Source organism: Haliotis rufescens, unplaced genomic scaffold (assembly GCF_023055435.1).
Source record: "Haliotis rufescens isolate VD_foot unplaced genomic scaffold, xgHalRufe1.0.p SCAF_20, whole genome shotgun sequence".
NCBI lineage: Eukaryota > Metazoa > Mollusca > Gastropoda > Lepetellida > Haliotidae > Haliotis > Haliotis rufescens.
This window is the reverse complement of record NW_025963891.1, coordinates 16377013-16390966: the sequence shown is the minus strand read 5'-3', so window position 1 is coordinate 16390966 and position 13954 is coordinate 16377013. Positions and strand designations below refer to the sequence as shown.

General features: G+C 39.7%; 1 protein-coding gene across 6 annotated transcripts in view; it reads right to left on the bottom strand.

Moving 5' to 3' along the window:
* Window positions 1-13954, bottom strand: part of LOC124132488 (lysosomal alpha-mannosidase-like) — a 42876-nt gene that overhangs the window by 26106 nt on the left and 2816 nt on the right. The window contains exons 2-3 of one of the 6 annotated variants that reach the window (XM_046496432.2): window positions 5526-5598; window positions 420-922 (exon numbers count right to left, since the gene is read on the bottom strand). In XM_046496432.2, coding sequence (XP_046352388.2) covers window positions 420-920 — 501 coding nt within the window. In that variant the 5' untranslated portion in view covers window positions 921-922; window positions 5526-5598. Of the gene's footprint in view, window positions 1-419; window positions 923-1425; window positions 1611-3273; window positions 3451-4390; window positions 4613-5525; window positions 5599-13954 lie in introns of those variants that run through there. The other 5 variants (XM_048400884.1, XM_046496423.2, XM_046496448.2 and 2 more) reach the window with 5 other exon arrangements.

The window sequence follows — 13954 nt, the reverse complement described above, 5'->3', positions numbered from 1 at the left end:
TAGAATAGGTCTTTAGCAACCAAAAAGGCGACTGTGCTTGTCGCAAGAGGCGACTAACGGGATCGGGTAGTCAGGCTCGCTGACTTGGTTGATGCATGTCATCGTATCCCAATTAGGTGGATCGATGCTCCTGATGTTAATCACTGGATTGTCTGGTTCAGACTGGATTATTTACAGAACGCCGTCATATAGCTGGAATGTTGCTGAGTGCGGCGTTAAATAATATACAAACAAACAATGAACAGTTCTCATGTGATCGGATACACGTATGACAGTGTTGTATTAAGGCTTATGATTTAGTATCAAGATTGTGAGCAATAGCTTAATGATAAAACAGAAACAACAATCCAAACAAACAAACAAACAAACTAGCACACGTTATATATTTGGTATATGGATGTAAACTTTAGGACACTCACCCCACTATCACACGTGCCGGACAGCTGTGGCCCGTGACCACCACCCTCGCCAGGGTTCTGTCCACCCCCTTGTGATTCGTAACCTTCAGATGCAGGCTTCTCTTCCTGTTTCAGCCCTTCCACTCCTTTTTTAACAGTATGTATCCTCAGTTTATGCTGCTCATCGTGTGTAAGTCTGTCCGTAAGTCCGTCCCTGTAGCTAGGGGCAGGCATGAACCGATCCCTTCCGCGGGGAATGTCCACGGCCTTCTCATTTTCCCCTACCCCGGGAACCTGCTTTGGCCGCCCCCTCGCGTTCTCCTCCCCAGACATGCTAGAGACATCCGATTGGAACCTCAGACCGGCTGCCCTTAACGCCTGTCGCTGTAGATGTTGTATATGGGCGATGCTGTCGTCGTTGACAAAGTAGATGTAGGTTATGAGTAGCGATACGGGAACCAGTATGAGTATTGCATGTTGACATTTCCGTCTACGGAAGCACACCATCCTCAGGACCCCCATCACTGTGTTAAAATAATAATAATAATTATAATAATAATGACGACGACGACGACGACGACGACGATGATGATGATGATGATAATAAAAGCTGTAATCTCTTATTTCTTGGGTGTATATATACTACCGACCTCAGGTTGTATATAAATGAGCTATATAGATTTATATAGCATCTTTCCACATAGCCATTGGCTGTGAGGTGAAAAGGTTTTTTTTATATCTATTTATATTTTTAAAAATTTCTTTAAAACCTTTAAAAGCGTTTGCGATCTATAAAAGCAAAGATCAGTGATATTTGCGTGGCATACTCATAAGAAGTGGTTGCTATTTGCATTATCTTCAAGACAGCGTGATTAATTATTTGAAATAATACAATTTCTTTGTGAGATGTTATCGTGTTAATCAATACCGACATTCATTACATTCCTAAGCGTGTTTTGACGTTGCAGTAAAACACTTTAGCGAACTTACTATTGATTACTGTCGCAAAGAATACAATAATGCATACCTTCGTCATCGCCGATACAAGCCATCCTGTCGTGGATGAACGAATAAATACTGTTTCAAAACAAATTACATTCGTAATGTATCCTTCAGGGCGACGCGGTGGCCATAGTCTTCCGAGCTTCACGAAATACTTTCAAACATTCAGTGAGCTTCGTATCATCGTACGTGGAACAAGTTGTTTTATTTGACATTTAGCTTACCGCTCCACAGTCATGTTATAAGCGGGCCGTCGCCGCGAACTGGCTCATGGCTAGGCGAATGAGGCAATATACCAATCAAGACATCAGACGGGTTGTACATTTCATGTCTCCTTCGACAGACCTTCGGGTCATGCACGTGCAGGCATGAAAAATCCGTCCGTCGGCCATCAAGATTATATACTACTCAAAAGAAGTTACGAACGTGACAGTAAATAAAAGAATACTAGGCTATTCTGCAACTTCTTTGGAAAAGTGTATATATTCAATTTCTTGTTTTAAGCATTTTTATCGATCTCTTAAACGTTTGCTTCATTAATTAAAGTTGACAAAAATAGATCTGATATTGCAAGTAATCTAGACTTATTGGATATATTTGTGTAAGGGTCTGTATGACAGACTAGGTGAGGTGAGGTGAAATGGGGTTTAACGTCACATCCAAGATTATTGCACTTATATAGCGAGGTGCAGGCACGTGTTTGTGTGTGTGTGTGTGTGTGTGTGTGTGTGTCCGGACTGATGCCGATTTATAGTGCTAGCCCACTGAGATACCATGCCGCAGTTTAACATGAATACCCCACTCAAACACAGTATGCTGTAGACTCCGAGCCGAACAGTCCTTGTTTTAGCCCATTAATGCCGAGCGCCAGACAGGGTAACAACAAGTACCATATTTTAACGTCTTTTATTATGACACGTCCGGTGATCGAACCCCGAACCTTCCGCTCTCCGGGTGGACGCTCTACCACTAGACCACGGAGGCGGTGTATGACCGACTAACAAATATAGATAAACGTTGTTATCTTAGGAAATACGGTAACCGTTTAGTTTTAGTACAAGTTATGGTCTTATAGTAAATGTTATCATACCGTGAAGTCAATCCAATAATAATAATAGCCGTTAAAGCAAATAAACGTGCCTATATTGGGGATATAGGTGTTATCACGCGATTGTGTTATGTGATGACAAATACCCTGTATAAGGAATAAACGCGAAATACATTGACAAGATTCATGGTGTACAAAGATTTAAGTACAGTAAACTACGTTTATAACGAACTGACCGATATAACGAACTTAAGTTTAAGTCCCGGCCATTTGTTGTATATATGCTGAAAATATGCTTATAACGAACTACGGTTATTACGAACTACTATTAGTTGTCCCTTTATATTCGTTATAACCGTAGTTTACTGTAATGTATTTACTTTTCATTCATCTGTATGATTCTACAAAACAAAACGGAGACAGACATAGTCGGTCTGATATCACTCAAACCATGCCGTTCAAGTTACTCTTCCATAATCAGTCTCATCGATCTGAATCAAGAACGGCTTCGTAACTGAACTGTGATCTATTGTCCCAGTAATTTGTCTTCATACCTGATAGTCAATACTGACTCCATAGCCTAAAGTTAAGGGCGACGCCATCTTTGTTTGCATGCTCTGAGCGTAGTATCTACCCGATCTGTAAATGACCCAAAAGGATAGCGTTTTAACCCGTTGGCTTTATCCCGCCGAGAAACCTATCGATTACATGGTAAATTTTTTATCGATCCAAATCTTTCATCGTGTTTGTTATATACATATACGCTCGATACTTGCTCACCCGCACACAGTAAAGTTTAAACATTGAGATATTATGTTAACTCACCAATTAGTAATTATTCAATCCCTCCATTTCATGACAGCATGGGGTAGCTGACACCATTAACCATGCATACACGCATGCATGTCTGCAGCATTAAGTGCATGGTACATTTAACGCCCCATATGCATACACGCGTATAGGGAACTAATATTCTCAGCCTATGTAAACGGACATCGATACCAGGGTATCACATTCTTTGTCAGTTAGAATATTTTCCTTATCGAGTCAGGTTGTTTGCATTGCCCAAAACTGTGTCCCTCTGACCTAAATCTGCTTTCTTTTATTACCACGTTATTTATTATCGTGACGTTGTGTTTACCTGGCAATTTAAACGAGATATCATACTTCCCTTGTTCGTGCGGTGTTATATGCTAAATACAATATACGTGTACGTACTGTGGTAGAAATCATATTATATGAGCTAAAAATAAGCTTGGATATATAATAAATGGATGGTTTATGCAACGTATGTGATAAGACTCCTGCCTCAGAGCACTAGCTTTTCTCTCATCTACAATAACGAGATTGAAATGAATTATTATTGATGAAATATAAATAACAACCTACGTTTGGTTTAATCTTCATCCTTATTGGTATGTCTATATCTCTCCTATATACAAATTGACACTATGAGTGGGTATGGTTTTACGCCGCTTTTAGCAATATCCCCGCAATATCACGGCGGGTAACACCAGAAATGGGCTTCACACATTGTAACCATCTCGGAATCGAACACAGGTCTTCGGCGTAACGAGCGAACGCTTAAACCTCCAGGCTACCCGACCGCCCCGGTAAAAATAGAGTACATTACAACACAAAATACGCTTAAACCACTCGGCTACCCGAACGCGCCACATATTTACAAAGGGAAATGTCATACCAAATCACATTTTTCGACATGTTGACTTTCCAATAATTCTCAAATGAATGTTAACCCCGTTAATCCTGTCTCTGCCATTTCCAGTGATCGTGCGATAGGCTGTGTTTCCGGGAGGTGGGTTCCATTGTACACCCAGAAGAATCAATAGCTGTCATATCCACTCAAAGCTTCTGGATACGCCGCGAACTAAACGAATGACATGTTCCAATGTTGAGAGCTTAAGGTTATTTTTCGTCCTACCTGTAGTGTTTGTCGCCGGAAAATAGGGTTACATATCACACCAGCGGAATCAGGAACATCACCCACAGCTGTTGCCCGGATGAGGGAATGTTTAGGTATACCTACATGCAGTCAGAGCGATGAACGTGGCACGGTGTCGCGTCATGAACAAGCGAACCGTAAAACAGCCAGCAGACAGTACATGGTAGTTAAGCGTTATTGTAGCAGATATCGATCCGTGGCAGGTATCCCACAGTGACTTCAGAGTGAGTCGTGTTAACGTGTAGCTTGTGTACATACCCAGCGTACATAAATTATAAAGACCATTACTGTGTTATCTTCAACCATGCGGCACTTGAACAGAGGACGTATGATCAATGTTTAAGACATGGGAAACAGTCATAGGTCGATGTATTTTCCCTTGGTGTCAGAGGTGATTCTTATTTATCATCATGATCGCACTGTACATTATTTGTAGCGATACAGTAAAGTACAGTTATAACGAACTCAAAGGGACTACTAATTTGAGTTCGTTATAACCGTAGTTCGTTATAAGCATATATACAGCATAACTACAGCAAATAGTCGGGACCAAAAAGTAAGTTCGTTATATCCGTCAGTTCGTTATAAGCGTGTTCGTTATAACCGTAGTTTACTGTATATATATTCTCTCCTAGCCGTAGGATATGTGTGTTTGTTGTTTAACGCCGCACTCAGCAATATTCTAGCTATATGATGGCGGTCTGTAATTAATCGAGTCTGGACCAGACAATCCAGGGATTGATATCATGAGCATCGATCCATGCAATCGGAATACGATGACATGCATCAACCAAGTCAGCGAGCCTGACCATCCGATCCCGTTAGTCGCCTCTTACGACAAGCATAGTCGCCTTTTACGTCACGCATGGGTTGCTAAAGACCTATTCTACCCCGGATCTTCACGGGTCCATTTTCATGTATTTTCTAACGTGTGAAATAGTGAATGTTGTTCATAGATGACACAGACTTTCTTATCCTTGGAATTGTGTATGATTAAATTTATCCTTTGTTTCATACGCTCCTGAATATTCGGTCATTGGTAATTGGAAGATTACCATGTTGACGAAACATAGCATATAGTTCAATGGTTGATCATATAACTGCGTTAAATTACCAGCAATGGTCCGTTAGTGTGCAGGAACGGTGTCTGCCCAATATGCCTACAGCTCCATTCTGCCTACAGTATCCTGAAATGATATGGTCTGATACTCAGAAAGTGATGCACGAGTGATCATGACTGTGACCATCTTCCCGAGGCAAGGGATTTAACTGACTTTAAAAGTCCAGTTTCCACCCTTGCCGAACTAGGCTGGAATTACTGGGCTCCATCGTAGCGCCACCAGTGACTATTACCAGTTATGCCCCTTCCAAGTCCCTCCTATAGACCAATCAGATTCCACCTCTCGAATCACTTGCATTTGCTTCAAACAAAATGGCGGCGCCCAGTTAGAACGATATGATCGATAATCAAGATCTATATTGTGATAAAACGGGTCTTAAATGCAATCACGTGAGCACCTTGATTAAAAACATGAAAAGAGTTGGAAAATAACTGCTGACAACGAGTTGGCGGTGCACATGCTTTGCAAATCCTGCATTCGACCAAAATCTGCATGACAGTTTACAAACCGGATTTTGATTTCGTTGCTCAATTTCGATTGGACTATGCATAGACTCGCTAGCCCAGCCAAAAAGTAACTCCATTATACCAGCTTAGTTCGGCAAGGGTGGAAACTGGACTTTTATAGTCAGTTAACTTTCTTGCCTCGGGAAGATGGACTGTGACCTGTTTCACCTGTGAGATCGGATAAGCTGAGACATACTGAGACAACGAAACAATGTAGGCACAATGGGAAACACTTGTGAAATGAAATAAAAACATGATACATAATGAAAGTCACGGGTATGTTTTATTTATAATATAACAAAAAAGAAAAATAATAACAATAGTTAGGGCAATACTCATCATATCATAGAAAATTATTGTCCTAATTTAAAAAGGTGTCCAGCGGCATCTAGGAGCTGCATGGGTGTCTTTCTTCCGGAGTCGAGAAGCCAAAATCAAGTTTTATACCTTTCAATGTGATGGGATTCAAATAAAGGAGGTGACATACATTTTGCAGCTGCGTAGTAATATTTTATATAAAGCCTAATATATTTTTTAATTTGCATATATGTTGTACAGAATTTTATCCTCGATAATGTTTTTAAACTATGGTTATACTACTTCTAGTAGTTTGTCTCTCATAACCCCAATAGGAGTGGCTCATTTTATTTTATTTTATGTTATTTTTATAGCTTTTTATATGTAAATTGAGGCGAGACATAATTAAACTATCTGTCTGTCTGTTTGTCTACATTGACACATTTCACTAAGTCTAATGTTAACTGCATTGATCTCTAAAGGAAATAACGTTTATACGTGCATATGTATTAACAGATGTACACTGCTTGTTTGAACAGCAATGGATTAAAATTTAAATTGCATTGATATTAGATATAGTTAATTGATGTGATTGGTTCTATATTATTTTGTTCTTGTTGTTAATACAGTAACAAGTATATACTCACTCTAATATTGATGGCATTGATCTCAAAAGAAAATATCTTAATACCGTCACAGTTTCCAATGAGCCGACAGTAATTTCTGTAGGCAAATGCGGATGTAGGCACAATGGGATGTAAGCACAATGGGATGTAAGCACAATGGGATGTAAGCACAATGGGATGTAAGCACAATGGGATTGAACCGCAGCAACCACATAAGTGACGTATGAGGTGATTAGTAACATATGGCAAGGAGACCCAATTAACCACATACCACTGAAGTTTCCCGTGTACGCTGAATATTTGTTAACTGACGCACTGCATTGCATTGCTATCAGGTTTTAATTAAAAAATAACTATAGGGAGTTTAATGTACAGGTTGTGGATATGACGTGAAACTTAACATATGCTTTACGTGTTGGTCGGTAAATGTATTTAGTCCAGCTGACTCTAGCACATAAGTGTTGTCTTTTTAATGTTTTCCTTTATTATTCAAGTTCATATTCAAAGTAGTTTGACATTCTAGTAACTGTTGATTCTTGCTTCCCTTATCACAGAAAACGTTTTTTTTTCTCTTGTCCTCCATTGCATGCATACATTGTGTTGAAACAAAGACGTGTATAGATTTTATATACGTCTTTGGTTGGAATAACGATGATGTTTTTCAATGTAACAGACATGTCAGCTTAAGATACAAGGATATACTGAAACAGCATGTATTGAGTTCCTGAAATAAACTATTACGTCATGCATTTCAAAAACTAATGTTCCGAAAAATCTAAATAACAGTAAATGGAATATTTGCATTCCGTAGCCGTTGAAGCTAGGGTCCTAGGCATTGTAACGTTTAGTAATTCAAATTAGTTCGTGACCTAAGCCATGTCATTAGCTCAGCTAATAATTAGTAATATAATATGATTTCTCTATTTATTTTTGTAGGAGGCACTTTCGCTCACTAGAAGATGTCTAATTAGTTACTAATGTTGGAAGGTTTTTAATCCTTGTCCGATAATTTAAACGGGTTTTGATGCTTAAATATGTTTGTATCCTGGACTTGTTTTGGAATTGTTTTGATAAAAACGCTTTAGATTAATTTATCAAAGCACAATGATACAATATTCAGATAACCAAGTACAGTGAAAGCTTAAATATGTTTGGGTTGGACGCTATTATCAAACAAGAATATGTGATCGATTACTTACAGACTTAAATGGTCTCACACAACGACCGACATTTTCCCTCTGACATGCTTGATTAATATAATGCACTGTGACTTATGAGTTTGACATACGGATTGTTACAATAGTGGATTGGATGTACCCGTGGTGATGCGGGAGAGGGACGCGGTAACTAAGGAATGACACCATTAATAAAATAACACAGTTTTTATATACACGTTAATGCTCAAAACATTTTGAGATTTGGGGATCTTGACATCACGCCATGTGTTATGCATGGCTAACGTGTTTTATTTAGGAGATAAATATTTCGTTTTGTAAGATTTGCGTGATGTTATGCTGAATGGATGTACGGAAATTTCATTGTTCAAATGAAAAAATTCCGTATACCTAAAATATTCCGTTTTGTAAGATGTGCGTGAACACGACGCCGTAATTTTTCGGGGATAGCAGCATGATGTGTTGTCTGGTCAAGGCCATCGCGCTTTAGTTTTTTTTATCATGGACAGAAAAACATTGTTTGCAGTGTGAAATTCCCGGTCTTGGATAATGTTTATGCTGCGCTCAAATGGCGGTCCCCTGATGTGCCTGTGTATGGCAGCACGCAACCCAACAAAACTCGATTTTGAGTAAAGATCTCCCTCAGCATTTCTGACTTCGGCATAAAAGAACCTCAGTCTCTCATTCAGTTGAGAAGCAGGAAGCTCTTCGAACTTGGGTTCAAAACCTCGGAAACCAAGTCATTCTGGAAGTGAAAAAGATTGCCTTGTTCAGGGTACAAATGTGACAGTAAGTGGGAGTAATTTTTTATTAGGGCCTAGTCCTATTACGGCGTCGTGTTTAAATGAAATTTCCGTATATCCATTTAGCATAACATATCTCAAATCTTACAAAACGAAATATTTAATTTACGTTAAGATTTTGGTCAATCTCGTTATATTATTGCTATTTTTTGCGATGACACATTGGTCACGCTTTACATTGCTATCATGGCAATGGTGTAAGGGAGGTAACTCTCGCTGATGTTGATCGAATCTGCGTAGGAATTTTAGGTATGTGTTTATGTATTCTTTTATGTTTCAATGGCTTACGTCGAAATATTTTAACTCCCCAGGAGGTATTACATCCAGTAGATTTGGAGAGGTTCCCATCCACGATGTCCTGTACTGCATTTGCATCAAGGGACGCGAAGCGGTCACTGGACGCTTGAACTTTTGGCTCTACGGAAACGCTGGCTGTATTTCCTAGTTCAGGGGCCATCTCAGAACGGTTTTCAGCTTCAACAGCTGTTGTGAGTATTAATAATAACAAAAGTAGGTGGGTGTATGAAAGTCATAACTATTATAGAGTTGCAATAAATGTTTTTACTCTGTTAAAAAATGATTTTCTTTTCTTTTCCCTTTGGCCAAGCCCAAGAAAATTACATCATTTATGATTATGATTGGGTAATTAATGAAAATAGGTAAATTTCATTTACCTTCAAATTTTTGAATTATCTCAGAAAATGTCTCGTCGTCCCAATCACTCAATATTTCATCGAAATCTCCGATGTGGAAGTCAGGGTAAATTTCCATCTGTTCCTCCATGTTGATGATTTCAAAAATAGTTCCATTAATTAATGTATACATACACGGTGATGAGACCCCAAAAATTCAGCGATGTTATGCTCATTCGACAACACTTTTTAACCAATCAGATCAGAGAACATACCTACTTTTATGTTACAATAAAACATACACAGCCTCTGTTCCTTTTGGGACTTAAACATAAATCCTAAGCACCTGTTTGACACCTTATTACATTTTTACAGTAAATAAGTGACTCTTTACTGTGTTAATATCTTACGGACATAACCCTTAACAATTCAGCATTGGAGCTGAGAGAAGAGCACGACACAATGCCCTTTACAGATAATATGATATACTAGAAATGAAGGTGATATGAATAAATATACAGTTAATTTGAATCCGAAGGGTATTATCTTTAAGTGGTAAAATGTTTTCAGGAATGTACATGTAAAACCAATCTCGTTAAAATCAGATCTTAGGTCTCGCTGTCGCTAAACAAAGATCTGAGGACATCCCATTACTTACTTTAATATTAACAATAAAACATGAATGTGACGGAGTAATTTTTGTACTTACACTTAATCAGCAATATTGATATTGATGCTATATATTACAATATTGTTGAAAAATAGAGTTAATTTCGAGAAATATCATGGAGTGGCGATACAGAGAAAAGCTGGAGACAACAACTGTGATACTGATTGAAATACCGTTAGGCCATTATTAAATTTTGAATTCTGTATAACCAAACACGCATTGGTTATTGTGTTTTGTGTGTGTTTTGTGTGTGTGTGTGTGTGTTTTGTGTGTGTGTGCGTGTTTTGTGTGTGTGCGTGCGTGCGTGTGTGTGCGTTTTGTGTGTGTGTGCGTGCGTGTTTTGTGTGTGCGTGCGTGTGTGTGTGTTGTGTGTGTGTGTGTGTGTGTGTGTGTGTGTGTGTGTGTGTGTGTGTGTGTGTGTGTGTGTGTGTGTGTGTGTGATAACGCCCTGATTTACCCCCCGGGGAATACGGAAACGCCAAGGAACGCTCAAAATCAGTTCATTATACTGCCGTCATATGGCTTGAATAGTGCTGAGTGCGGCGTTAAACAACATACAACAAGTGACGACAACATGAGTAGCGAACTGATTGATGTCCGATACAATTCCATATTTTGACTTGTACCATTGTATATATTCCCCTCTGTTTTCAGGTTAACAATTGCCTTGCCCTTGCATGTCTTAATGACGGGTGCCACCAGTGGGCCAGGATACGCTCACCTTTTCGTAAATACTTTGCTTATGGTGTTATCGGAATCGTACAATGGTTAATGGTATTAGCTGAGATTACTTATGATCAGGGAAAGAATTTATCACTTTTGTTAACGCACACTGATGTGCAAATCACATGCTGTACCACGGGGATAGTAATTATCAGAGTTCCTGATATTGCACTTTACCATTTAAACCATTATCTGGTACACCAAATATAACGTATGTCTCCTTACAAATATTGACAGACAGACAGACAGACAGACAAATAATTATCAGAGTTCCTAATATTGCACTTTACCATTAAAACCACTATCTGGTACACCAAATATAACATATGTCTCCTTACAAATATTGACAGACAGACAGACAGACAGACAGACAGATAATTTATTAAAGTCTCACCTCGTTTGCTACAAAGACTAAATATTTACAAGGTATAACAATTAATATGAAGGTGTAGCACGAGCCACTCTAGGCAGAGTTATGAGAGACTAAAATTATTGGGGAAAAGCGTATGACATATAAATACATAAAAAGATCCCAAAAACCGTAATAAAACTCATCGTAAAAATCATTTGTATAAAACCCGTGTTCGTTCTAATAAAATTCTGTTGCAGGTTTTGGCAGATGTAACAATCATCTCTGGGCTGGAAAGTATAAAACCTAGCTTCTGGTTATCACTAAAATCGTTAAAATCAGGACAGATTGAATTGCACTTTGAAAGGAGGTGGCATCTGTAAGACTGGTACTGTGGGCGGTGTAATAAAACATGTTTTTCATCCTCAATTGTATCTCTGCATACATAACAAGTTCTTTCTTCAGTAGGGGTACTGTTGTAACGTCCAGTTTCTATGTGGAGCGGCGCAACTCCGCGCCGAAATCTTGAAAGGGCGCTTCTGTGTGACCGCTGAAGCTCACCCAACCCATAGGATTCGACTCTATATTCGACTTTAAAAGTGGCGTAGGTTCTCGGCTTATTTCCACCTGTTCCGTGTACGCTATTCTTTTGATTGATCAGCTTCATCCAATTTTCTGTGAACTGTTCAAATATCTCTTCCTGAACCGTCCTTGTGACGTAACATTTGTCATACGTGTAATTAATGTTGTTAAAATGAGATAGTCCCAGTGCATTAAACTTCAGGTGTATTCTAAAAACTTGGTTCCGTTTACGTCGCGCCGCCCACCGATAGGTCCAATTGAGAACTTGATGTGCTAGACGTCCATGATCCATGGTCAGTGGTTTATGCAGTTTCCAAGCCCATTTCTGGTGTCCCCCGCCGTGATATTGCTGGAATATTGCTAAAAGCGGCGTAAAACCTCACTCACTCACTCACTCCAATGACTGGACACGGGTAAGAAAATCCTCCTGGTCGACTTCGTGAGATTTTGGCAAATAAAAGGCTTAGCGGTACAATAGACCTAGTTGCATGTTGTTGTAAGCCTTTTGTCCTGATTACACACATCACTTAACACAAAATTGTTTCATTTCTGATTTTTATTTACCATTTTGTATATCATTATCATGTCACAGTCATGCACATAAATATATAGATATATATTTTCTCTAGCCAGCTTCGAACTTAATGAGTTTCGTCTCGGTGGGGCTCTGAATGCTTGCGATGTAGTGTAAGGCTTCGAAAATGATAGGATGGGCTTCGGACACTAATTTCTTTAGTTTGTTATGGTAACCCTCCAAGTGGTTATTCGTACGTGGTCCGGAGTTGTCGTGGTGGTTCCATTCTTGGAGATGAAGATCTTCCTCCATCCAATAGCTGGTTATGTAGTCAGCCAAACGATGAACACGGTCTTCCCGTGGCATTTCTCCAAGAGTCTCTAACCACACATTCTCAACCTCTGCTGGCGGAACCAGAGGGAGCACAACGCACTGCCGGAGAAAGTCACAAACAACTGGCTTCTTCCCATCAAAGTCCTGCTTCATCCCCAGTTAACACGCCCGCCTTACAATGGCCTGGGAATAGTGGAAGAAGCACCCTCTCCACTCTGTACACGCTGCTTGTCTGGCACCGACTTCACAGTTGGGCTCAAGTAGCACCCAAAGGTACTAGCTTCGTCCTTGACACGTTGAAACAGGCTTCTGTATGTTTCCTGCTTCTTGTCTGGTAGCAAGGCAACCACAAGAGGAAATATCACACCATCAACCAAGAGTCGGAGGTTGTTGAGGAGGAGAGAATAGATCTTCCACGACATCATCCATCAGGAGTAAGTCCTTGCCTGAAACTCCGGGGGCAACTGAAGTTCTTGTCTCGATGGCGGTAGAGGGGGGAGGGGGGGGGGGGGGGGGGGAGGGGGGGGGGGGCAGACCCCGGTTCTATACAGGCTGGGTCTGCATGATTCGAAAGTAGGGGGTGATGCTACCTCAGGTGCTGCACGGAAGGCCTTCATCACTTCATCATACAAGTTTGGCATGGGTGTCAAGGACGTGGACGCCTTGGTTGCCAAGAATCCCTTCATCAGAAACATTACAAAAATGTGAATATTCCTTTCATCAGAAACATTTACAAAAAATGTGATGTGAATAAGAAATATTGTTAACCATCATGTCACAAAGCGAAGAAAGGGAAACAAAGTCAACTAATAAGGCCATCTGATACTCTTTGTCAAATGAAATTATAAGGCCATATGAAGCTCTTCATCAAGTCATCCAACAAGGTCGTGTGAAACTCTTCAAGCCAACCAATAAGGCCATGTGAAACTCTTCATCAAACCAACTAATAAAGCCATGTGAAACTCTTCATGAAGTCAACTAATAACTAATGTGGAACTCTTCATCAATCAACTAATAAGGCCACGTGAAGCTGTTCATCGATCAACTAATAAGGCCATGTGAGATTCTTTATCACTTGAGTGAGATTCTTCATCAAGTCAACTAAAAAGGCCAACTGTAAGTCTTCATCACTTAACTATTGAGGTCATGTGAGGCTCGACTCAATTGATAAGGCCATCTAAACTGTTTATAAAGTAAACTAAACAGGCCAAC